Source organism: Ailuropoda melanoleuca, chromosome X (genome assembly GCF_002007445.2).
Source record: "Ailuropoda melanoleuca isolate Jingjing chromosome X, ASM200744v2, whole genome shotgun sequence".
In the NCBI taxonomy this organism is placed as follows: Eukaryota; Metazoa; Chordata; class Mammalia; order Carnivora; family Ursidae; genus Ailuropoda; species Ailuropoda melanoleuca.
The window spans coordinates 61,334,801-61,359,514 of NC_048238.1; the positions used below are offsets into that span (position 1 = coordinate 61,334,801).

At 37.7% G+C, this 24,714-nt stretch overlaps 1 protein-coding gene across 1 annotated transcript in view; it reads right to left on the reverse strand.

The window, feature by feature from the left end:
- RPS6KA6 (ribosomal protein S6 kinase A6) overlaps nt 1–24,714 on the reverse strand; it is a 206,870-nt gene that overhangs the window by 39,882 nt on the left and 142,274 nt on the right. The window contains exons 16-18 of the mRNA XM_034649643.1: nt 24,080–24,169; nt 22,914–23,072; nt 12,913–13,074 (exon numbers count right to left, since the gene is read on the reverse strand). Coding sequence (XP_034505534.1) covers nt 12,913–13,074; nt 22,914–23,072; nt 24,080–24,169 — 411 coding nt within the window. The remainder of the gene's footprint in view (nt 1–12,912; nt 13,075–22,913; nt 23,073–24,079; nt 24,170–24,714) is intronic.

The window sequence follows — 24,714 nt, forward strand, 5'->3', positions numbered from 1 at the left end:
CAGAAACCAGGGATGTACTGTATGGTGACTAACATAATATAATAAAAAAGCATTAAAATAAAAAAAAGAACTTATAGAACTCAACACCCAAAAAACAAATAATCTAATTTAAAAATGGGTAGAAGCCATGAATATACATTTTTCCAAAGAAGACACAGATGGCTAATAGACACATTAAAAGATGCTCAACATCACTGATGATCAGGGAAATACAAATCAAAACTACAATGAGATATCACCTTATACCTGTCAGAATAGCTAAAATCAGAAATACAAAAAATAACAGGTGTTTGTGAATGTATAGCTGGGGAACCCTCTTGCACTGTTGGTGGGAATGTGAACTGGTGTAGCCCCTCTGGAAACAGTTTGGAGATTCTTCAAAAAGTTAAAAATAGAACTACACTATGATCCAGCAATTGCACTACTAGGTATTTACACAAAGGACACAAAAATACTAATTCAAAGGAATAGATGCACCCCAGTGTTTACAGCACTAATATCTCCAACAGTCAAATTATGGAAATAGTCCACGTGCCCATCAACTGATGAACAGATAAAGAAGCTATATATAGGCACAGAGGAATAGTACTCAGCCATAAAAAAACAATGGAATCTTGCCATTTGCAATGACATGGATAGAACTAGAGAGTATTATGCTAAGCAAAATACATCAGTCAGAGACAGACGAATGGCATGTGATTTCATACATATGTGACATTTATGAAACAAAACAGAGGAGCAAAGGGGAAAAAAGGAGACAGAAGGGCAAAGCAAGACAGACCCTTAAGTACAGAGAATAAACTGATGGTTACCAGAGGGAAGGTGCGTGGCAGGATGGGTTAAATAGGTGATGGGGATTAAAGAGCACACTTGTGATGAGCATTGGGTGTTATACGGAAATGCTGAATCATTATATTGTACATCTGAAATTAATATTACACTATATGTTAACTAACTGGAATTTAAATAAAAACTTAAAAATATAAAAATAAATAAATCCACTTCTAAAGCTTTTAGGTATAAAAGCAAAATATAACTATTATTAATGCACTAACACTGTAAATTGTATAAGCAGCGGCATGGACATTTTATTTATAAAAATCTAAAAATATTAGTGTTTGGCTTTGACGATTACCAGACATGAATAACGAGTATCTATCTGATGTAAAATTGAAGATATAATTTTTTCCTGGTCAAAGTGTACTTAGAAGAACAAACATGCAAACATGAAAAGCTAATATCAGGGGCGCCTCGGAGGCGCAGTCATTAAGCATCTGCCTTCAGCTCAGGGCGTGATCCCAGTGTTCTGGGATTGAGCCCTACATCAGGCTCCTCTGCTAGGAGCCTGCTTCTTCCTCTCCCACTCCCCCTGCTTGTGTTCCCTCTCTTGCTGGCTGTCTCTGTCAAATAAATAAATAAAATCTTTAAAAAAAAAGGTAATATCAAAACACCTATATAACTGGCTTAGGTAAATAATAGTAGGGACCACAAAGGCTCTAATAAATGACGAGGTATTGCTAAACAACTCACATCAGACAACTTCCATCCGATTTATTGTAGATTCCTTTAAGTCAGGATCATTTTTAGACTTCAGTACACAATAAATATTAGTAAAAATATCATTCATTTACTTTTATAAAAAATAAAATATTTCCAGAGATATATTGATTTTTGCAACACACAATAGTAGAAAAGGACATCAATGAAGTAAACCTTAGGATGTTGATTGATATGTATCAAAAAATGAACAAATAATTCTTCCTTATTAATAAGAGAAAATTATACTAATTAGAATATCTCTTAGCAAATAAGGACTCTATTTACTATGATGAAATAGTGAATTTATACTCACATAAATGCTATTATTTATTCAAATATCTGCATGAACTTGAATCTTTCTGATTCTAGTTTAAAAGATAATGCATTTCATATACATTATAACTAATTTTTGAAAAAGTCTGAAATTTTAGAAACAAATTGTACCTAAAACCTCTGAATTTCATTCATAAAAATTACAAATATTAATTTATTAATAGCAGAAGCTTCAGCACTTGATAACAAACCTTTCAAAGTATTTTGAAAATAGAAATATTACCCAAAGATAGTTGAAACACTAGTTATGGAGAAGTATTCTCCAAGTGCCCACTTGAAAACCTTCACTAGCACAGGGAAAGGGGTTAAGATGGTGGAGTATGAAGGGGACCCTATGCTTGTCTCATCTCTCAAACACAGCTAGATAAATATCAAATACTTCTGAACACCCAAGAAATCAATGGGAGGATGGACAGAACAAAGTGCACAACCACAGGGAGAAAAGAGGCCTCATCATGGGAGTAGGAGGTGCAGAGACATGATTGGGGGGAGAAAAGAGTCATAGGTGCTGCAGAATGAAGGAGCTCTGTTGACAGAGAGGAGAGAGAAAGCATGAGGAGTTCAAAGGGGATTGCACAAGAAAAACATTTCCCCCAAACCACTGACTGGGAAAACAAAAGGGGCTGAGGGGTCCCGTAGGTTGCACGGGGAGAGACAGATCCCCCTCTTGGGTGTGCATTGGGAAGAGGTGGCACTGCCACTTAGGGGACAAAAGAGTTGGCAGGCCCCATTGCACTGCCTCACTCATTAGCATAAGAGCAGAGACCCCTGCTGAGGGCAGCTAACCTGGACACCAGCTTTTTGCTGTTCTTTACTATAAACTCCAAAACTCTGTACACTCATGCGACTGCCCTTCTGGGACAAGCCAGCACCAGCCAGTGTGGTGAGATCCTTCCCCAGAGGATCAGCATGGGTCCAGGCTATGCTGGGTGCCTAAAATTTAGAGTTTTGAAACCTAGCTGGCATGCCTGAGATAAAACACAGGATCACTGCTCCACCAGGTGGGCAAATGGCTCAGACACAGACAAAGCAAAGGCAAAGATCTGAGGGATTCCTGGGTCCCCCATGGAGAGATTGTTCACTCTTCTGTGTGGGTGACCTGGACAGCTGTGGGTGTGAACTTCCTTCTTCAGGGACAAGAGAGCAGTCTAATATCATTTCTCCCCCTGCCCATCAACACAGATGGAATTCAGTGAGCAGCACAGGAACCATAGTGAAGACTTGAGCTGCTTATACCATGCCCTGTCTTCCTGTGCTCTGCAGATGCTTTTTCACTAGGGCAAGTGTGCCTGAGAGCCACGGCAGCAGTGGGTCCCTCCCCACAAAGACCATCACAACCCCTTCTCCCCTGCACACACCAAATCAACTAACCATAGAATACTGCAAAACTTCTGCTCTAATGGAAATAGGATTTGGCTTCTTTTAACATGCAGACAACTACTTAAAACTTGACACACACTGGACAAGGTGCAAACACTCTCCACTGCAGGCAAGGAGAAACTGTGCAGGGGACTGACCTGAGGAAAAGATAGCCCAGAACACAACAGCCGACGGCACAGAGCATACAGCAGAAATACTACCTGAAGCACCAGGCCCCACAGTATAGGACCTCTTCTTAATATAGCCATTACTCTTAGTAGCAGGAAGAATAACAGGCTCTGCTAAGCCACAGGAAAGATAAAACACTAGACAAAATGCTAAAATGGAGGAATTCATCCCAAAAGAAAGAATAAGGTCATGGCCAGGGAGCTAATTGAAGGAGATAATATTAGTAATATGCCTGAACCAGAATTTAAAACAACAATCATAAGGAATCTAGGTGCGTTTAAGAAAAGCATAGAATACATCAGGGAGTCACTTACTGCAGACATAAAAGACCTAAAATCTACTCCAGCCAAAATAAAAAATGCTAGAGCCGAGATGTGAAACTGACTGATTGTAACGACCACAAGCAGAGAGCAAGCAGAAGAACAAATAAGTGATAAAGAAGATAAAGTTGTGGAAAATAATAAAGCAGAAAGGAAGAGGGAAAGAAAAATATTGGATCACTAAAGTACATTTAGGGAACTCAGCAACTATATGAAGCATAGTAACATTCATATCATAGAAGAAGAAGAGAGTGAAAAATGGGCGGAAGGTTTTTTTTGAGGAGATTATAGCTGAAAACTTCCCTAATCTTGGGAAGGAAACAGACATCCAAATTCAGGAGGCACAGAGAACGTCCATCAAAATAAAAAAAAGCAAGCTAACACCAAGATAGATCATAATTAAATTTGCAAAATATAGTGATAACGGTAAAATCCTAAAAGGAACAAGACAAAAAGTAGTCCCTAACTTACAAGGAAAGACAAATAAGGTTAGCATCAGATCTCCCCACAGAAACATGGCAGGCCAGAAGAGAGTGGCATGATATAGTCAACTTGTTGAGTGGGAAAAAAAAATATGCGGTCAAGAATACTTTATCCAGCAAGGCTGTCATTCAGGATAGGAGATATAAACAGTTTCCCAGATAAAAACTAAAGGAGTTTGTGACCACTAAACCAGCCCTCCAAGAAATATTAAAGGGGACTCTTTGAGTGGGAAAGTAATACCAAAAGCAACAGACTAGAAAGAACAAAGAACATCTCCAGAAACACCGACATTACAGGTAATACAATGGCATTAAATTTCTGTCAATAAACTCTCAATGAAAAAGAAGTAAATTATCTAATCAAAAGTTACAGGGTATCAGATTGGATAAAACAAAACAGAACAAAACAAGACCCATCTATTAGCTGCCCAAAAAGAGACTCATTTTAGACCAAAGGACACCTGCAGATTCAAAGTGAGGGGATGGAGAACCATTTATCATGGTAATGGATGTCAAAAGAAAGCAACAATAGCCTACTTATACCAGACAAACTAGATTTTAAACCAGAGACTGCAGAGAGGGGGAAAAGATGGTGGAGGAGTAGGGGACACTGTTTTCAGATGGTCCTCTGAATCGAGCTGGATAGGTACCCAGACCATCCTGAACACCCATGAAATCAGCCTGAGACGCAGGAAGATACATCTGGATCTCTGCAAACGAACATCTCCAGCGCTGAGTATTGAGGTACGAAGCGTGAAGCCATGTTTCCGTGCACACATATAGGAAGATAAACAGAAGGGGAGGGAGCCGCTGCGCTCGGGCACCAGGAAGCAGTAACCACCTGCATTGGGGAGTGGGCCGGACTTGCGGACCAGCACCCGTGAGAAAGCAGACAGAGACCCTGAGCCCAGGAACGTGCGTGCAACCAGACTGAAAACAGAAGCTCCAGAGCACACATTCAAACTAGACTGAAACAGGGAGCTCGGGAGCACGCGCAGGAACCAGGGTGGCTAGCGTTGTTAGAAGCACAAAGGACAGAACTGTGCCAGCCCTGGAAGCGAGGGCTGGGAGAGTGGCTGTGCTGCACACATCCTGGGACACTGCAGGGTTTTTAGAAACGCCCACAGAAACAGAGTTAAAGTGGCCAGGAGAACGCAGTGAAGAGCACACTGCGATCTCTCCGTTCTGAGACAGATGCTAGGATATGGCCACTGCTGCTCTGACTCTCAGAAGAGCCACAGAAAACCGCCAGGGAAATCTGCCAGAGAACAAAATCCTGGAAATACCAGCTCACAGTGTGCCCATCCCCATCCCCCCTCACAGGGGACGGGGCAACTCTACACAAACAGGGTTACCTGAATATCAGCGTGGCAGGCCCCTCCCCCAGACAGCAGGCTGAAAAATCAAGAAGCCCAGATCCCTAAGGCCCTGTAAAACAAGTGCAAACTCCCTGGGTCCTAGTCAATAATTTGGGCTCTGTGCAACCCCACAACCTCTCCTCATCAGAATGACGAGGAAGAGGAACCCTCAGCAAAGAAAGGACACAGAGACTGTGGCCTCTGCCATAGAACTGATGGATATGGATATAACCAAATTGTCAGAAATGGAGTTCAGAGTAGCAATGGTCAAGATGATGTGTAAGCTTGAAAAAAAAATTAACGAAAATATGAACGAGAATATAGTATCTCTAAGGACGGAAATGAGAATGAATATGGCAGAAATTAAAAATGCTATGAATCAAATGTAGTCTAAACGAGATGTTCTCATGGCCAGGGAATATGAAGCAGAAGAACGAATTAGTGAATTGGAAGAAGGGAGGTAGAAGAGAAAGTAAAAACGGAAACATGGCTCAAAAAAATCCAATCTCAAAAATGTAGATTACGGGAGATTACTGACTCAATAAAACGTTCCAATATGAGAATCATCAGTATCCCCAAGGGGGTGGAGAAAGAAGAGGTCTAGAAGAGATATTTGAACAAATTGTAGCTGAGAACTTCCCTAATCTGAAGAAGGAAACAAGCATTCGTGTACAAGAAGCAGAGAGGAACCCTCCAAAGAACAATGAGAACTGAAAGACACCACGACACATAATAGTAAAATTCACAAATATTAGATCCAAGGATTCAATCTTGAAAGCGGCCAGGGGGAAGAGAATCTTCACCTACAGGGGTAGGAACATCAGAATAATGTCAGACATCTCTACAGGGGCCTGGCAAGCCAGAAAGGGCTGGCAAGACATATTCAGAGCACTAAATGAGAATAATATGCAGCCAAGGATCCTTTATTCAGCAAGGTTCTCACTCAGAATGGATGGAGAGACAAGGAGCTTCCAAGAGCGGCAGATACTGAAAGAATATGTGACCAGCCAAGCTAGCCCTACAAGAAATATTAAGTGGGGTTCTATAAAAGTAAAAAGACCCCAAGAGTGATAAAGAACAGAAATATACAATCTATAGAAACAAAGACTTCACAGGCAATATGACATCATTAAAATCATATCTCTCAATAATCACTTTAAATGTAAATGGCCTAAATGCACCTATAAAACACCACAAGGTTGCAGATTGGATAAAAAGGCATGACCCATCCATATGTTGTCTACAAGAGACTCAGTTTGAACCTAAAGATAGATCCAGACTGAAAGTGAAGGGGTGGAAAACCATTTCTCATGCGAATGGACCTCAAAAGAAAGCTGGGGTAGCCGTTCTCATATCAGACAGATTAGATTTTAAACTAAAGACTGTAGTTAAAGATACAGAAGGACACTAGACTATTCTTAAAGGATGTATCCAACAAGTGGACATGACAATTATAAATATCTATGCCCCCAACAGGGGAGCAGCTAGACACACAAGGCAACACTTACCCAGAATAAAGAGACATATAGATAATAATATGTTAATAGTAGGGGACCTCAACACGCCACTCTCAGCAATAGACAGATCACCGAAGCAGAAAATCAACAAAGAAACAAGAGCTATGAATGACATACTGGACAAGATGGACCTCACAGATATATACAGAACATTACACCCCAGAATAAAAGAATACTCATTCTTTTCTAATGCACATAGAACATGATCCAGAATAGATCATGTGCTGGGTGACAAAACAGTCTCAACCGATACCAAAAGACTGAAATGATTCCCTGCATCATCTCAGACTACAGTGCTTTGAAATTGGAACTCAATCACAAGGAAAAATTAGGAAGAAACTCAAACACTTGGAAACTAAGAACCATCCTGCTCAAGAATGATGGGATAAACGAGGAAATCAAAAATCAATTTAAACAATTTATGGAGACCAACGAGAATGAAAACACAATGGTCCAAAACCTTTTGGACACTGCAAAGGCAGTCCTAAAGGGAAAATACATAGCCATCCAAGCCGCACTCAAAAGAATAGAAAATCTAAAACGCACTTTTTATATTCTCACCTCAAGAACCTGGAACAGCAACAGAAAAACAGGCCTAATCCATGCCAGAGAAAGCAGTTGATCAAGATTAGAGCAGAGATCAATGAACTAGAAACCAGGAGCACAGTAGAGCAAATCAACAGAACTAGAAGCTGGTTCTTTGAAAGAATAAATAAGATAGATATGCCACTGACAAGACTTAGTCAAAATAACAGAGAAGGGACCCAAATTAATAAAATTATGAATGAAAAGGGAGAGGTCGCAACCAACACCAATGAAACAGGAAGGATCATTAGAAACTTTTATCAACAGCTATATGCAAATAAATTAAACAACCTGGAAGAAATGGATGCCTTCCTGGAAACCTATAAGCTACCAAGTCTGAAAGAGGAAGAAATTGATTTTTTAAACAGACAAATTAATAATGAAAAAATTTAAGCAGTTTCTAAAAACCTTCCGAAAAACAAGACTCCAGGGCCTGATGGATTCCCCAGGGAATTCTGCCAAACATTCACGGAAGAAATAATACCTACTCTCCTGAAGCTGTTTAAAATAAAAAAAACAGAAGGAAAACTACCAAACTCAATATATGAGGCCAATATTACCTTGATCCCTAAACCAGGCAAAGACCCCATAAAAAAGGAGAATTACAGACCGATACCCCTGATGAATATGGATGCCAAAATGCTCAACAAGATCCTAGGTAATAGGATGCAACAGTACATTAAGAGGATTATCCATCATGACCACGTGGGATTCATCCCTGGGATGCAATGGTGGTACAACATTCGCAAATCGATCAGTGTGATAAATCATATCTACAAGAAAAGAGTGAAGAACCGTATGATCCTCTCAATAGATGCAGAAAAAGTATTTGACAAAATACAGCGTCCTTTCCTGATTTAAACAATTCAGAGGGTAGGGATAGAGGGTTTATTCCTCAATTTCATAAAAACCATCTATGAAATACCTACAGCAAATACCATTCTCAATGGGGAAAAGCTGGAAGAATTTCCCTTAAGATCAGGAATACGACAAGGATATCCACTTTTGCCATTATTATTCAACATAGTACTAGAAGTCCTTGCAACAGCAATCATACAACAAAAAGGGATAAAATGTATCCAAATTGGCAAAGAAGAAGTCAAACTGTCTCTCTTCACAGATGACAGAATACTCTATAGGAAAACCCAAAAGAATCCACCCCGAAACTACTAGAAGTTATAAAGCAATTGAGTAATGTGGTGGGATACAAAATCAATGTTCAGAAATCAGTTGCATTTCTATACACGGACAATGAGAATGAAGAATGAGAACTTAGGGAATTCATTCCATTTACAATAGCACCAAAAATCCTATGTTATCGCGGAATTAACCAGAGATGTAAAGGATCTATATTCTAGAAAATACAAATCACTCTTGAAAGACATTGAAGAAGACACAAAAAGATGGAAAAATATTCCATGCTAATGGATCAGAAGAATTAACATAGTTAAAATGTCTATGCTACCCAGAGCAATCTACACTTTCAATGCCATCCAGATCAATACCAATGACGTTTATCGAAGAACTGGAACAAACAGACCTTAAATACGTGTGGAACCAGAAAAGGCCCTGAAACGCCATGGAATTGTTGAAAAGGAAAAACAAAGCTGGGGGCATCACATTGCCAGATTTCTAGCTGTACTGCAAAGCTGTGATCACAAAGACAGCATATTACAAGCACAAAAACAGACACATTAGAACAATGGAACAGAATAGAGAACCCAGAAATGGACCCTCGGCTCTTTGCGCAACTAATCTTTGATATGCAGGAAAAAACATCCAGTTGAAAAAAGACAGTCTCGTCAATAAATGGTCCTGGGAAAATTGGAAAGCTACATGCAGAAGAATGAAACTTGACCACTCTCTCACACCATACACAAAGATAAGCTCCAAATGGATGAAAGACCTCGATGTGAGACAAGAATCCATCAAAATCCAAGAGGAGAACATAGGCAGCAACCTGTATAACATCAGCCACAGCAAACTTTTTCATGAGACATCTCCAAAGGCAAGAGAAACAAAAGATAAAATGAAATTGTGGGACTTCATGAAGATAAAAAGCTTCTGCACAGCCAAGGAAAGAGTCAAGAAAACTAAGAGGCAGCCCATGGAGTGAGAGAAGATATTTGCAAATGACACTACAGATAAAAGACTGGTATCAAAGATGTACAAAGAACTTCTCAAACTCAATACACAAGAAACAAATAAGCAAATCAAAAAAATGGGCAGAAGATATCAATAGACACTTTTCCAATGAAGACATACAAATGTCTAACAGACACATGAAAAAATGTTCCAATCATTAGCCATCAGGAAATTCAAATCAAAACCACAATGAGATACCACCTTACGCCAGTTAGATTGGCAAAAATGGACAAGGCAGAAAACAACAAAATTTGGCGAGGGTGTGGAGAAAGGGGATCCCTCCTACATTGTTCGTGGGAATGCAATTTGTCACAGCCACTCTGGTAAACAGTGTGGAGGTGCCTTAAAAAGTTAAAAATGGAGCTACCCTATAATCTAGCAATTGCACTACTGGGTATTTACTCCAAAGATACAGATGTAGTGAAGTGAAGGGTCATAAGCACCCCAATGTTCATAGCAGCATTGTCCACATTAGCTAAATCGTGGAAGGAGTCAAGAAGCCCTTTAACAGATGACTAGAATAAGAAGATGTGGTCCAGAGACTAAGAACCATCCTGCTCAGGAATGACTCGATAAACCAGCAAATCAAAAATCAATTTAAACACTTTATGGAGACCAACGAGAATGAAAACACAATGGTCCAAAACCTATGGGATACTGCAAAGGCAGTCCTAAGGGGGAAATACATAGCCATCCAAAACTCACTCAAAAGAATAGAAAAACCTAAAATGCAGTTTTTATATTCTCACCTTAAGAAGCTGAAGCAGCAACAGAGGGACAGGCCTAATCCATGCACAAAGAAGGAGGTGACCAAGATTAGAGGAGAAATCAATGAATTAGAAACCAGGAGTACAGTAGAGCAGATCAAAAGAACTAGAAGCTAGTTCTTTGAGAGAATCAATAAAATTGATAGACCCCTGGCAAGACTTATCCAAAAGAATAGAGAAAGGAACCAAATTAATAAAATTATGAATGAAAAGGAAGAGGTCAGGACAAACACCAATAAAATTGGAAGGATTATTAGAAACTTTCATCAACAGCTTTATGCCAATAAATTAAGCAATTTGGAAGAGATGGAGGCCTTCCTGGAAACCTATGAACTACCAAGACTGAAACAGGAAGANCAATCTGGAAGAGATGGAGGCCTTCCTGGAAACCTATGAACTACCAAGACTGAAACAGGAAGAAATTGATTTTTTAAACAGGCCCNAGATTTCTTAAATAGGCCAATTAACTATGAAGAAATTGAGTCAGTGATAAACAACCTTCCAAATAATAAAACTCCAGGCCCAGACGGTTTTCCTGGGGAATTCTACCAAACATTCAAAGAAGAAATAATACCTATTCTCCTAAAGCTATTTCAAAAAATAGAAACAGAAGGAAAACTACCAAACTCATCCTATGAGGCCAATATTACCTTGATCGCCAAACCAGGTAAAGACCCCATCAAAAAGGAGAATTACAGACCGATTTCCCTAATGAATGTAGACGTCAAAATCCTAAACAAGACCCTGGCTAACAGAATCCAACAGTACTTTAAAAGGATTATCCATCATGACCATTGGGATTCATCCCTGGGATGCAAGCATAGTTCAACGTTCGCAAATCGTTCAGCGTGATACATCATATCAACAAGAAAAGGGTCAAGAATCATATGATCCTCTCAAGAGATGCAGAAAAAGCATATGACAAAATCNTATCTTGAAAGGGATAGTATTTGATATAAAAAATCAGAAAACATGTACAAGAGATAGTAATTTATCCTCAAATTATTTATTTTTTTTCTCTGACTTAGAAAATTCAAGTTTTAAAACCTGAAACTTTTTGTGTATTTTGCTTTGGGCTGAACATATAATTCATAGAGGTTAGTATTATTCATAACATATAAGAACAGTTTCTAATTTACAAACAAATTATATGGCCAGTGCCATATCTGATTCATTTTTTAAAATTTATTTTAGAGAGAGAGAGGATGGGGAGAGCCAGAGGGAGAGGGAGAAGGAGTCTTAGGAAGATTCTGTGCTGAGCTGGAGCCTGACTTGGGGCTCAGTGCCACAACCCTGAGATTATGACCCTAGCTGAAACCAAGAGTTGGATGCCCAACCAACTGTGCCACCCAGGTGCTCCCCACCAATTCATTTTTGATCAACCATACTTTCACTGGCTGTGGGAGTTGCTACTGTCAAAGCTCCCATCCCCAGTATCAGAACTGACTGTTGGAGTTTGATAAATGTGAAACCTATACCCCTCAATCTCTCCTGACTCACCTTTCCTGACTCTTCCCTGTAAGATCTACATATGAGTGTTATTTGCCAAGAAAAATCCCCCTCCTTATAAAAATCCCTGTGAAGCTGTTTTCTCCAGGAATTAGATCTTAAAGACAATCGGGGGTGGTATTGCCCTTATATATTATGTATAATGTTAAACAATATAAATTACCTTTTGTTCAGCAGAAACTGAAATATCTGAAAATCTACCCTGGCTTTATTATTAAGTAAATGCTGGGTCTTGAAAAACTTATTTAAAGTACTTTGAGCCTCAGTTTCTTCACTTAGAATATTTAATATGTTGAAGATGGGGTTATCTCTATTCTCCCTTACAGCTCTAAAAGTGTATGATTCTGATGCTAGTACATAACCCAACAGAAAAGAGTAGTCTGGGGGGCGCCTGGGTGGCACAGCGTTTAAGCTTCTGCCTTCGGCTCAGGGCGTGATCCCGGCATTATGGGATCGAGCCCCAAATCAGGCTCCTCCGCTAGGAGCCTGCTTCTTCCTCTCCCACTCCCCCTGCTTGTGTTCCCTCTCTCGCTGGCTGTCTCTATGTCTGTTGCATAAATAAATAAAATCTTTAAAAAAAAAAAGAGTAGTCTGATGATTATACATTCAGGCTGTTTTCGGATGCTAGTTACTAGTCTGACTATTTATGTTAGAGGTTATCACAATTCACTGATTTAAAGAGCTTTATAATTGGGAAAGGACAAGATAACTCAGCTTTTTACCTATCAAATTTTAACATATACATGACATCATACATATTCAAGTAAAGGAAAAGAACAAAAGGGCAATACTAAAGTTTTAAAGAATACCTCAGGTGCTACAAAGTTGGCAGTGTAGCATGGAGTTAAGAGAAGTCCATTTTCCCCTCGAAGTTGTTTTGCAAACCCAAAATCACAGATTCTAATGGAGTCTGCATTGGCTGATTCATCCATATATAAAATATTACTAGGTTTAAGATCACGATGAACCACCTTGAACATAAAAGAAAAAAAAAACAAAACCATTACATTTCTATAGTGAACTAAACATCTATGAAATAAAACACTTAAAGTTTTTCCAGGAGAGGACCTTTCAAAATCATAAAATATGGAAAATGACACTTTCTCCAACCATGATAGCCCTGACAACCTGAAGTATACAGAAGAAATTATCTCTGTCCAATAAATGTTCCAGTTTCTATTCAAGCCATATGTTTTGTTAACCATTTCCAGCCTCAAAATATCAAAACACAATTCTCAGTTCCACTTCTGGAAATAATAGACTAAGACCCTACTTAACACTCTCCTCTCCACAGTAAACAGCTCTAAAACTTGAACATAATTAAAAAATAACTACCTGAAGGTACTGGAGAATGAACAGAAGCAGACAGACTCTGATGGGAAGTAAACAGTTTGTTGAAAGAGGAAATATAGGGAGCTATAAGTAAGGTTCCCATATCTGTCTTTTAGTCTAGGGTTAAGTACAGTTCCTATGTCACACAGTGATGGTGAAAACACATGTGGAAAAGCCCACAGTCTTTCTGGCTGGGAAGATCAGAAAAGAGATGCTAGGAAACAGTGAATGTTCAGGAGGAATTCTGTCAGGAACAGAGCCAGAACTGACCCTGAATCAAAAATGTATAGAAGAGGCTCAATGTAATTCAAAAAAGATAAAACATACAGAGACCAGAGCTGCTGCCCAAAAAGCAGAATTTTCAGTGCAAACTCTTCCAAGAAAATTATCCACCAAAGCAAAACAATAATCATTGAAAAAAATAACAATACAAAAAATCTCCATAACTTAATATTCAAACGTACAATATATAATCCAAAATTATCTTATATACAAGGAACCAAGAAAATGGAACATAAGTTTCAAGAAAAGAGAAAATCAATCAATTCCAACTCTAAGATGAACCACATTGGACCTAACAGACAAGGACTTTAAAGTGGCTATTATTACATGTGATGTGATGAAGGTGCTAACTAATGCCATGGTGGTAATCATATTACAGTAAATAAATGTATCAAATGAACATGCTGTACCTCTTTAGACTTACATAATATTATATGCCAATTATATTGTAATAAAAATGTACTATTCAAAATTCACAAAATAAATATAAAAGAACTATTAAAAATAAAGTGGCTATTATATCAATGAAAAAAAAAACAAAAACGTTTTAAATGCATGAAACTCTCAGAGGAAAAAAAGAAAGGAGAGTTAAGATGGCAGAGGAGTAGGGGTCCACTTTTTCAGCTGGTCCCCTGAGTCGAGCTAGATAGGTACCAGACCATCCTGAAAACCCACGGAATCAGCCTGAAATGCAGGAAGATACATCTGTATCTCTACAAAAGAACATCTCCAGCAGTGAGTATTGAGGTACAAAGTGGGGAGCCATGAACCTGAGAACAGATATCAAAAGATAAACAGAAGGGGGAGGGAGCCACTGCATTTGAGTGCCAGGAAGCAGTAACCACCTGCGCTGCGGAGCAGGCCAAAATCCCAAACAAGCACCCAGGAGAGAGCAGACAGAGACCTTGAGCCTGGTAATGCATGCGCATACAAACTGAAAAGCAGAGCTCCAGAGCTCATGCAAACCATACTGAAACAGAGAGCTCAGCTGGTAGCTGATAGTGTTAGCAACACAAAGGAGAGAGACAGGCCAGCCCTGGAACTGAGGGCTGGGACACCAGCTGAGGGGTGCACAACCCCGAAACCTGCAGGGTTTAACAGCACCACAGAAACAGAGTTAAAGTGGCCAGAAGAGCTCACTGGAGGATCGGACTGTGATCTCTCTGTTCTGAGACAGAGGCTGGGATTCAGCCACTGCTGCTCTGACTCTTAGAAGAAGCAAAGAAAACCACCAGGGAAAGCTGCCAGAGAACAAAAGCCTGGAAATACCAGCTCAAAGTATGCCCATCCCCATCCCCACTCACAGGGGACACTGAGACTCTACCCAAACAGGGTTGCCTGAATATTAGTGTGGCAGGCCCCTCCCCCAGAAAGCAGGATGAAAAATCAAGAAGGCCACATCCTTAAGGTCCCTATAAAACAAGAGCACGCTGCCTGGATCCTGGTCAATAATCTGGGCTCTGGGCAACCCCACAACCTCTCCTCATCAGAATGACAAGAAGGAGAAATCCCCCCCACAAAGAAAAGATAATGAGTCTGTGGCCTTTGCCACAGAACTGGTGGATATGGATATAACCAAATTATCAGAAATGGAGTTCATAGAAACAACGGTCAAGATGATGTGTAGACTTGAAAAAATATTAATGAAAATATGAATGAAAATAAAGAATCTCTAAAGGCGGATATGAGAGCAAAACTGGCAGAAATTGAAAATGCTATGAATCAAATGCAGTCAAAACTAGATGCTCTGACGGCCAGGGTAAATGAGGCAGAAGAACGAATTAGTGAATTGGAGGATGGGATGATAGAAGAGAAAGCTAAAACAGATACTTGGCTCAAAATAATCAAATCCCAAGCATGTAGGTTATGGGAGATTACTGACTCAATGACACACTCCAATGTCAGAATCATCGGCATCCCCGAGGGGGTGGAGAAAAAGAGAGGTCTAGAAGAGATATTTGAACAAATTGTGGCTGAAAATTTCCCTAATCTAGCAAAGGAAATAAGCATGCGTGTCCAACAGGCAGAGAGGACCCTTCCGACGCTCAACCATGACAAACCTATGCCATATCATGTCATAGTGCAATTCGCAAATATTCGATCCAAGGATACAGTATTGAAAGTGGCCAAGGCAAAGAAATTTCTCACATACAACAGCAAAAATATTAGGATAACGTCAGGGGCGCCTGGGTGGCACAGCGGTTAAGCGTCTGCCTTCGGCTCAGGGCGTGATGCCGGCGTTGTGGGATCGAGCCCCACATCAGGCTCCTCCTATGAGCCTGCTTCTTCCTCTCCCACTCCCCCTGCTTGTGTTCCCTCTCTCGCTGGCTGTCTCTATCTCTGTCAAATAAATAAATAAAATCTTTAAAAAAAAAAAAAGGATTACGTCAGACCTGTCTACCCAGACCTGGAATGAGAGAATGGGTTGGGGGGACAATTTTAAAGCTCTTTCAGTGAAAAATATGCAGGCAAGGATCCTTTATCCGGCAAGGCTGTCATTCAGAATTAATGGAGAGAGAAGGACCTTCCAGAATCTCCAGATACTGACCAAATTTGTAACCACGAAACGAGCCCTACAGGAGATATTAAGGGGGGTTCTATAAAAGTAAAAAGGGCCCAAGAGTGATACAGAACAGAAAGTCACAAATGAAGGAAACAAAGACTTTACAGGCAACATGGCATCATTAAAATCATATCTCTCAATAATCACTCTCAATGTCAATGGCCTAAATGCTCCCATAAAACGCCACAGCGTTGCAGATTGGATAAAAAGACATGGCCGATCCATTTGTTGTCTACAAGAGACACATTTTGACCCTAAAGATACATCTAGACTGAAAGCAAAGGGATGGAAAACCATTTTTCATGCCAATGGACCTCAAAAGAAAGCTGGGGTAGCAATTCTCATATCAGACAGATAGGATTTTAAAATAAAGACTGTAGTTAGAGATACAGAAGGACACTATATTATTCTTAAGGGATGTATCCAACAAGTGGATATGACAATTATAAATATCAATGCCCCCAACAGGGGAGCAGCAAGATACACAAGCCAACTCTTAACCAGAATAAATAGACATATAGATAAAAATACGTTAATATTAGGGGACCTCACCACTCCACTATCAGCAATAGACAGATCACCTAAGCAGAAAAAAAAAAAAAAAAAACCAAAGAAACAAGAGCTTTGAATGCCATACTAGACCAATGGACCCCATGGATATATATAGAACACTACACCACAGAAGAACAGAATACTCATTCTTTTCAAATGCCCATGGAACGTTCTCTAGAATAGATCATATGCTGGGTCACAAAACAGTCTCAACCGATACCAAAAGTCTGAAATTATTCCCTGCATATTCTCAGACTACATTGCTCTGAAAATGGAACTCAATCACAAGGAAAAATTAGGAAGAGACTCAAACACTTGGAAATTAAGAACCATCCTGCTCAAGAATGATTCGATAAATAAGGAAATAAAAAAATCAATTTAAACAATTTATGGAGACCAACGAGAATGAAAAAACAATGGTCCAAAACCTTTTGGACCATTGCAAAGGCAGTCCTTGGGGAAAATACACAGCCATCCAAGCCTCACTCAAAAGAATAGAAAAATCTAAAATGCAGTTTTTATATTCTCACCTCAAGAAGCTGGAACAGCTACAGAGGGACAAGCCTCATGCATGCACGAGAAAACACTTGATCAAGATTAGAGCAGAGATCAATGAATTAGAAATCAGGAGCACAGTAGAGAAGATCAACAGAACTAGAAGCTGGTTCTTTGAAAGAATAAATTAAAATAGATATGCCACTGACAAGACTAAGTCAAAATAATAGAGAAGGGACCCAAATTAATAAAATTATGAAAGAAAAGGAGAGGTCACAACCAACACCAATGAAACAGAAAGGATCATTAGAAACTTTTATCAACAGCTTTATGCCAATATATTAAACAACCTGAAGAAATGGATGCCTTCCGGGACTTATAAGCTACCAAGTCTGAAAGAGGAAGAAATTGATTTTTTTAAACAGACAAATTAATAATGAAAAGATTGAAGCAGTTATTAAAAACCTTCTGAAAAACAAGACTCCAGGGCCTGATGGATTCCCCGGGGAATTCTACCAAACATTCAAAGAAGAAATAATACCTATTCGCCTAAAGCTGTTTCAAAGAAAAGAAACAGAAGGAAAACTACCAAACTCATTATATGAGGCCAATATTACCTTGATCCTCAAACCAGGCAAAGACCCCATCAAAAAGGAGAATTACAGACCGACATCCCTGATGAATATGGACTCCAAAATTCTCAACAAGATCCTAGCTAATAGGAATCAATATTACATTAAAAGGATTATCCATCATGACCAAGCAGAATTCCTACCTGGGATGCAAGCATGGTTCAACATTCGCAAATCGATCAGTGTGATAGATCATATCAACAAGATAAGAGTCAAGAACCATACGACCCTCTCAATAGATGCAGAAAAAGCATTTGACAAAATACAGCATCCTTTCCTAATTAAAACACTTCAGAGTGTAGGGATAGAGGGACATTCCTCAATTTCATAAAAATCATCTATGAAAAACCTACAGCAAAAATCCTTCTCAATTGGGAAAAGCTGGAAGCCTTTCCCTTAAGATCAGGAACAGGACAAGGATGCCCACTCTCGCCATTATTACGCTAAAAGGTATCCAAATTGGCAAAGAAGAAGTCAAACTGTCTCTCTTCACAGATGAAATGATACTGTATATGTAAGACCGAAAAGAATCGACCCCCAAATTACTAGAAGTTAAAGAGCAATTCGGTAATGTGGCGGAATACAAAGTCAATGCTCAGAAATCAGTTGCATTTCTATACACGAACAATGAGACTGAAGAAAGAGAAATTAGGGAATTCATTCCATTTCCAATAGCATCAAAAATCATACGTTATCTCAGAATTAACTTAACCAGAGACATAAAGGATCTATATTCTAGAAACTATAAATCACTCTTGAAGGACATTGGAGAAGACACAAAAAGATGGGAAAATATTCCATGCTCATGGATCAGAAGAATTAACATAGTTAAAATGTCTATGCTACCCAGAGCAATCTACACTTTCAATGCCATCCCAATTCAAATACCAATGACATTTTTCAAAGAACTGGAACAAACAGCCCTTAAATTTGTGTGGAACCAGAAAAGGCCCCATATCGCCAAGGAATTGTTGAAACGGAAAAACAAAGCTGGGGGCATCACATTGCCAGAATTGAAGCTGTACTACAAAGCTGTGATCACAAAGACAGCATGTTACTGGCACAAAAACAGACACATAGACCAATGGAACAGAATAGAGAACCGAGAAATGGACCCTCGGATCTTTGGGCAACTAATCTTTGACATAGCCGGAAAAAACCTCCAGTGGAAAAAAGAGAGTCTCTTCAATAAATGGTGCTGGGAAAATAGGACAGCTACATGCAAAGGAATGAAACTTGACCACTCTCTCACACCATACACAAAGATAAACTCCAAATGGATGAAAGAACTCGATGTGAGACAGGAATCCATCAAAATCCTAGAGGAGAACATAGGCAGCAACCTCTTTGACAATGGCCACAGCAACTTTTTTCATGACACATCTCCAAAGGCAAGAGAAACAAAAGATAAAATGAACTTGTGGGACTTCATCAAGATAAAAAGCTTCTGTACAGCCATGGAAACTGTCAAAAAAAACTAAGAGGCAGCCCACGGAATGGGAGAAGATATTTGCAAATGACACTACAGATAAAAGACTGGTATCCAAGATCTACAAAGAACTTCTCAAACTCAATACACAAGAAACAAATAAATCAAAAAATGGGCAGAAGATATGAACAGACACTTTTCCAATGAGACATACAAATGGCTAACAGACACATGAATAAATGTTCACAATCACTAGCCATCAGGGAAATTCAATTCAAAACAACACTGAGATACCACCTTATGCCAGTTAGAATGGCAGGAATAGACAAGGCAGGACACAACAAATGTTGGAGAGGATGTGGAGAAAGGGGATCCCTCCTACATTGTTGGTGGGAATGCATGTTGGTACAGCCACTTTGGAGAACAATGTGGAGGTGCCTTACCAAGGTAAAAATCGATCTACTCTATGACCCAGCCATTGCACTACTCGGTATTTACCCAAAAGATACAGACATAATGATGTGAAGGGCCATATGCACCCCAATGTTCATAGCAGCATTGTCTACATTAGCTAAATCGTGGAAGGAGCTGAGATGCCCTTTAACAGATAACTGGATTAAGAAGATGTGGTCCATATATATAATGGAATATTACTCAGCCATCAAAGGAACAATTTCTAAACATTTGCTGCAACATGGACGGGACTAGAGGAGATAATGTTAAGCGAAATAAGTCAAGGAGCAAAATTCAATTATCATATGGTTTCACTCATTTATGGAACATAAGAAATAGGAAGATCGGTAGGAGAAGAAAGGGAAGAAGAAAGGGGGGGATAAACAGAAGGGGCAATGAACCACGAAGAGACTATGGACTCTGGGAAACAAACTGATGCCTTCATGGGCGAGGGGAATGGGATAGGCAGGTGATAGGTATTAAGAAGGGCACGTATTGCATGGTGCACTGGGTGCTATACACGAGTAATGAATCATGGAACTTTACATCAAAAACTAGGGATGTACTGTATGGTGATTAACATAATATAATAAAAAATATTATTATTAAGAAAAACAGAAACAATGAGAACCAAATGAAATGCTAGAAAGGAAAATTATTGTGAAATTACCTATGTGATGACTGTCCTACTAATATTCCACTTCTTTTATTCTAGTTCTATCTTTAATCAGCATTTTACCACACTCAAAGTTTTTAAAAGACGAGGACCATGTCTTACTCCTGCTTGAATCTGCAACACATTTTACAATGCCTGGCATGTAGAAATACTCAATATATGTCTATCATTGATTTATTTAATTGATGTAAGAATCTGAAGGTTTCTAAAACAATAAAGAAAAAATATTTATTTGATTTTTCTCAAAAATCCTGGTCACCCTTTATTTTCGAGATTGTTGACAAAGACAATCGAGGAATTAAATTACAATAGAATTACTCCTTCAGCAATATACAGTGTATTTTTCAAAATATTTAAAATATACTCCCTTAAAACACACACTAAGTACTGGCTTCTTTTTCTTAATTATAAGAAAGGCCCCTTTAGAATTTTCACTGTGCCAATTCTGAATTGTTCATTTTTAAATTTTTTTTTATAATGTGTGATATTTATATACATATATGTAGCTAGCTAGGTAGATAGATATACTTCCATACCATATATTTAAATTATTAGCATTTTTCACCTCTAAATTGTTCTACTAGATTTGAATTACAAGCTAAATTGCCAGATTTTCTTTCAATATTTTTAAAAATTATGTTAGTCATCATACAGTACATCCCTAGTTTTTGATGTAAATTTCCATGATTCATTACTTGCGTATAACACCCAGTGTACCATGCAGTACGTGCCTTCCTGGTGATGGGTATTAAGGAGGGCATTTTTAAATTTTTTATACTTAAGTGATTACATATGTACTATTACAACTGATTCAAACTTTAAATTATTTGTGACTTTGTTTCCTTGTATAGTTGTATATAATAAAAGTTGATCTTTTTTCATAACTTAATTCATTTGTTCTCTTTATGAAGACATAGGAAGTGAAATAACAGGCCTGCTCCTTCACCAAAATTTTTAATATATTAATATTTCAAATGCTTAGAATCCAAATTTGTTACTATATTTGGAGGATGGGTTGGCAAGGGTCAAGATATACAGTCCTCTGGGTATTTTTCCAAAGACACATACAGATGGCCAATACACACATGTAAAGATGTTCAGTATCACTCATCATCAGGAAAATGTAAATCAGCACAATGAGATATCACCTTACAACTATCAGAATGGCTAGAAACAAAAAGGCAAGAAATAACAGTGCTAGCAAGGATGTGGAAAAAAGGAACCTTAGAGCACTGTTGATAGGAATGTAAACTGGTATAGCCACTGTGGAAAACAGTACGTAGGCTCCTTAAAAAATTAAAAATAGAAATACCATGCCATCTAGTAACTTCACTACTGGATATTTGCCCAAAGAAAACAAAACACTAACTGAAAAATACATAGGCACCCCTATGTTTATTGAAGCATTATTTACAATAGCCAAGATATGGAAGCAACTTAAGTGTCCATCCATAGAAAAATGGATAAAGACGACGGGATGTGTGTGTGTGTGTGTGTGTGTGTGTGTGTGTGTGTGTGTAATGGGATATTATTGAACAGCCATAAAAAAATGAGATATTGCCATTTTCAACAACATGGGTGGACCTAGAGGGTTTTATGCTAAGAGAAGTAAGTCAGACTGGGAAAGACGAATACCATATGATATTAATTTCACATGAAATCTAAAAAGCAAATTAATAACAAATAGACAAAAAGCAGAATCAGGCCTATAAATACAGAAACAAAATGAAGGTTTCCAGAGTAGAGTGGATGGAGGTATGGGCAAAACGGGTGAAGGGGAGTGGGAGATACAGGCTTCCAGGTATGGAATGAGTAAGTTATGGGAATAAAAAGTATGGTATAGGGAATATAGTCACTGGTAATGTAATAGCACAGTATGGTGACAGATGGTAGCTACATCTGTTGAGGCGAGTACAGCATAATGTATAGAGTTGTTGAATCACTATGTTGTACACTTGAAACTAATGTAACATAGTCTGTCAACTATACCCCCCAAAAAAGATATATAGTCCTTTTACTGCCAGAAATTTGTATGTTAGATACAGCATAATTTGAATAATATTCACAACATATCCTTGGATAATTATTTTGTTTGATTTTTAAGTTTGATTAGGTTTAATAATTTCAAAGTCAAGGTTAGATATATTTATATAATTCAAAGCACTTTAAAACTAATATGCTCTTAAATCAAGGCAACAGGAAGAGTGAAGAGAATTAATAAAATATTACCCAATTTCCTAAATCTATAACTTTCACTATATTATGAATTTTATTAGGATATTCTCTATAGAAATACATGTTACGGGAAAATTCATTTTGAGTGGCATCTCCTAGATATAATTTTATAAAGATATATAAGTCCCAAAATTGAAGGGGAGAATATAACTACAACTTACTCCTTGACAATGAAGATAGTCAACTGTCTTAGTTATTACAATCAGTACATCACTAGCTTCCCGTTCTGAGAAACATTTTTTTTTGAGAATACGGTCAAGTAGTTCTCCTCCTTTCATCAAATCCGTAACAAGGTAAACATATCTACCATCATCATAAACCTAAAAAAAAAATTAATATTATTATTTATAATTATTATAATTCTGAAATTTTGAAATTATATTTACTTTCCTTTTCTAGTTAACCTCTATTGTTAAAAAAGCACATTAATCCCTTACTGTTAATATAGTACAGGCTACACTGAAGATTAAAATGGCTAAACAACCTCCTACACAGTCTTGAGACCATGTTAAATATATAATTGTATTAACTTTTGAAGTTGTACATTATACTTCATCAAATGATATATGTGGAACAATAGAACTCCGTGTCTCTCAAATAGCATCTATCTCATTTTTTATTATATTATACCCAATTCTCTTCCCTACTAATAGTAAGTTTCCTTCTGGCAGTAAATATATTTTTCATAAATATCCTCACAGTCCATTATCTGATATGGTGTCTTAAATATCTGTTGAATTCAAATATTATATTAAGGAGAATAAGTAAGAAAAAATATGTGCACCCTTTCATTCAGGGCATGTAAGATGTTTGTGTACACAGATGTGTGTGTATGTGTGTGCATGTATGTGTGTATATCTATATTTATATCTATAAAGACTGCTTAAAGATAACAAATCAAAATGCATAATACTATTTCACTCAAGGAACAATCCATAAAGCTATAGCCATTGCTATATAAGCAAGAAAGTAAAATATTTTAGAATTTGGCACATTCTAAATCTCTTATATCTTCTATATTTATAGTACTACAGGATAATAAATGGTACATTTATAATGTTGATTAGTTGACCAGTCAGAATATATTCAAGCTATCAGGATACTGTCATTTAGCAACCACTGTAGTTCCTTTTTGATGTGGTATAAGACAGGTAGAAGTACAGAATCACAGGGGGAAAAAAAAAGAATTGAAGTGGCTAATTTAAGATTTTTTAGATTTTGTAGCTTAAAAGTAGAATATACCATAAACATGAAAATTTTCAAAAAGAAAATAAAGTGTCAAGTCATAACTTCATTAGCTTAGCTGATATAGATTTTGAATACCTACATCCTTTAAAGTAATAATGTTAGGGTGCTGTCCATAGCGCATCAAAATTTCAATTTCTTCTGAGGGGTCTCTCTTACTTTTGTCAATGATCTAAGAAATAAGTCAAGAAAAATTTCAGAGAAAACCAAATTATTTTCTTTGTGTAAAAATGAATGAAATATTTCCAATTTGGTTATATTTTAAGCAAACACTTAAAACTCAAGAGTGATGCTTGTTTCATATTATTTTAACATTTAAAAATTTCCTATAACTGAAACTTAATACAAAAAGAACACTTTCCTTAACATTATATTCCATTTAACTGAAACTATACCAACAGATAATGTAATCCAAATGTAACAGTAATTGTCACAATTGCATAATCTTAACATACTATTTTACAATAAAACTATTTAAAACAAGACATTCATGAAATATACCATTCCTCCAAAATAAAGTCTTAGAAAGAAATTCAAATGAAAATATTCAGTCTTAAGACTTTTCCCCCATCTATGATGAGTACTGGTTGTTATATGCAAGTGAAGAATCACTAAATTCTACACCTAAAACAATTTTTACCATATATGTTAACTAACTAGAATTTAATATATATAAATTTATATATATAAAATTTAGTATATGTATATATATATATA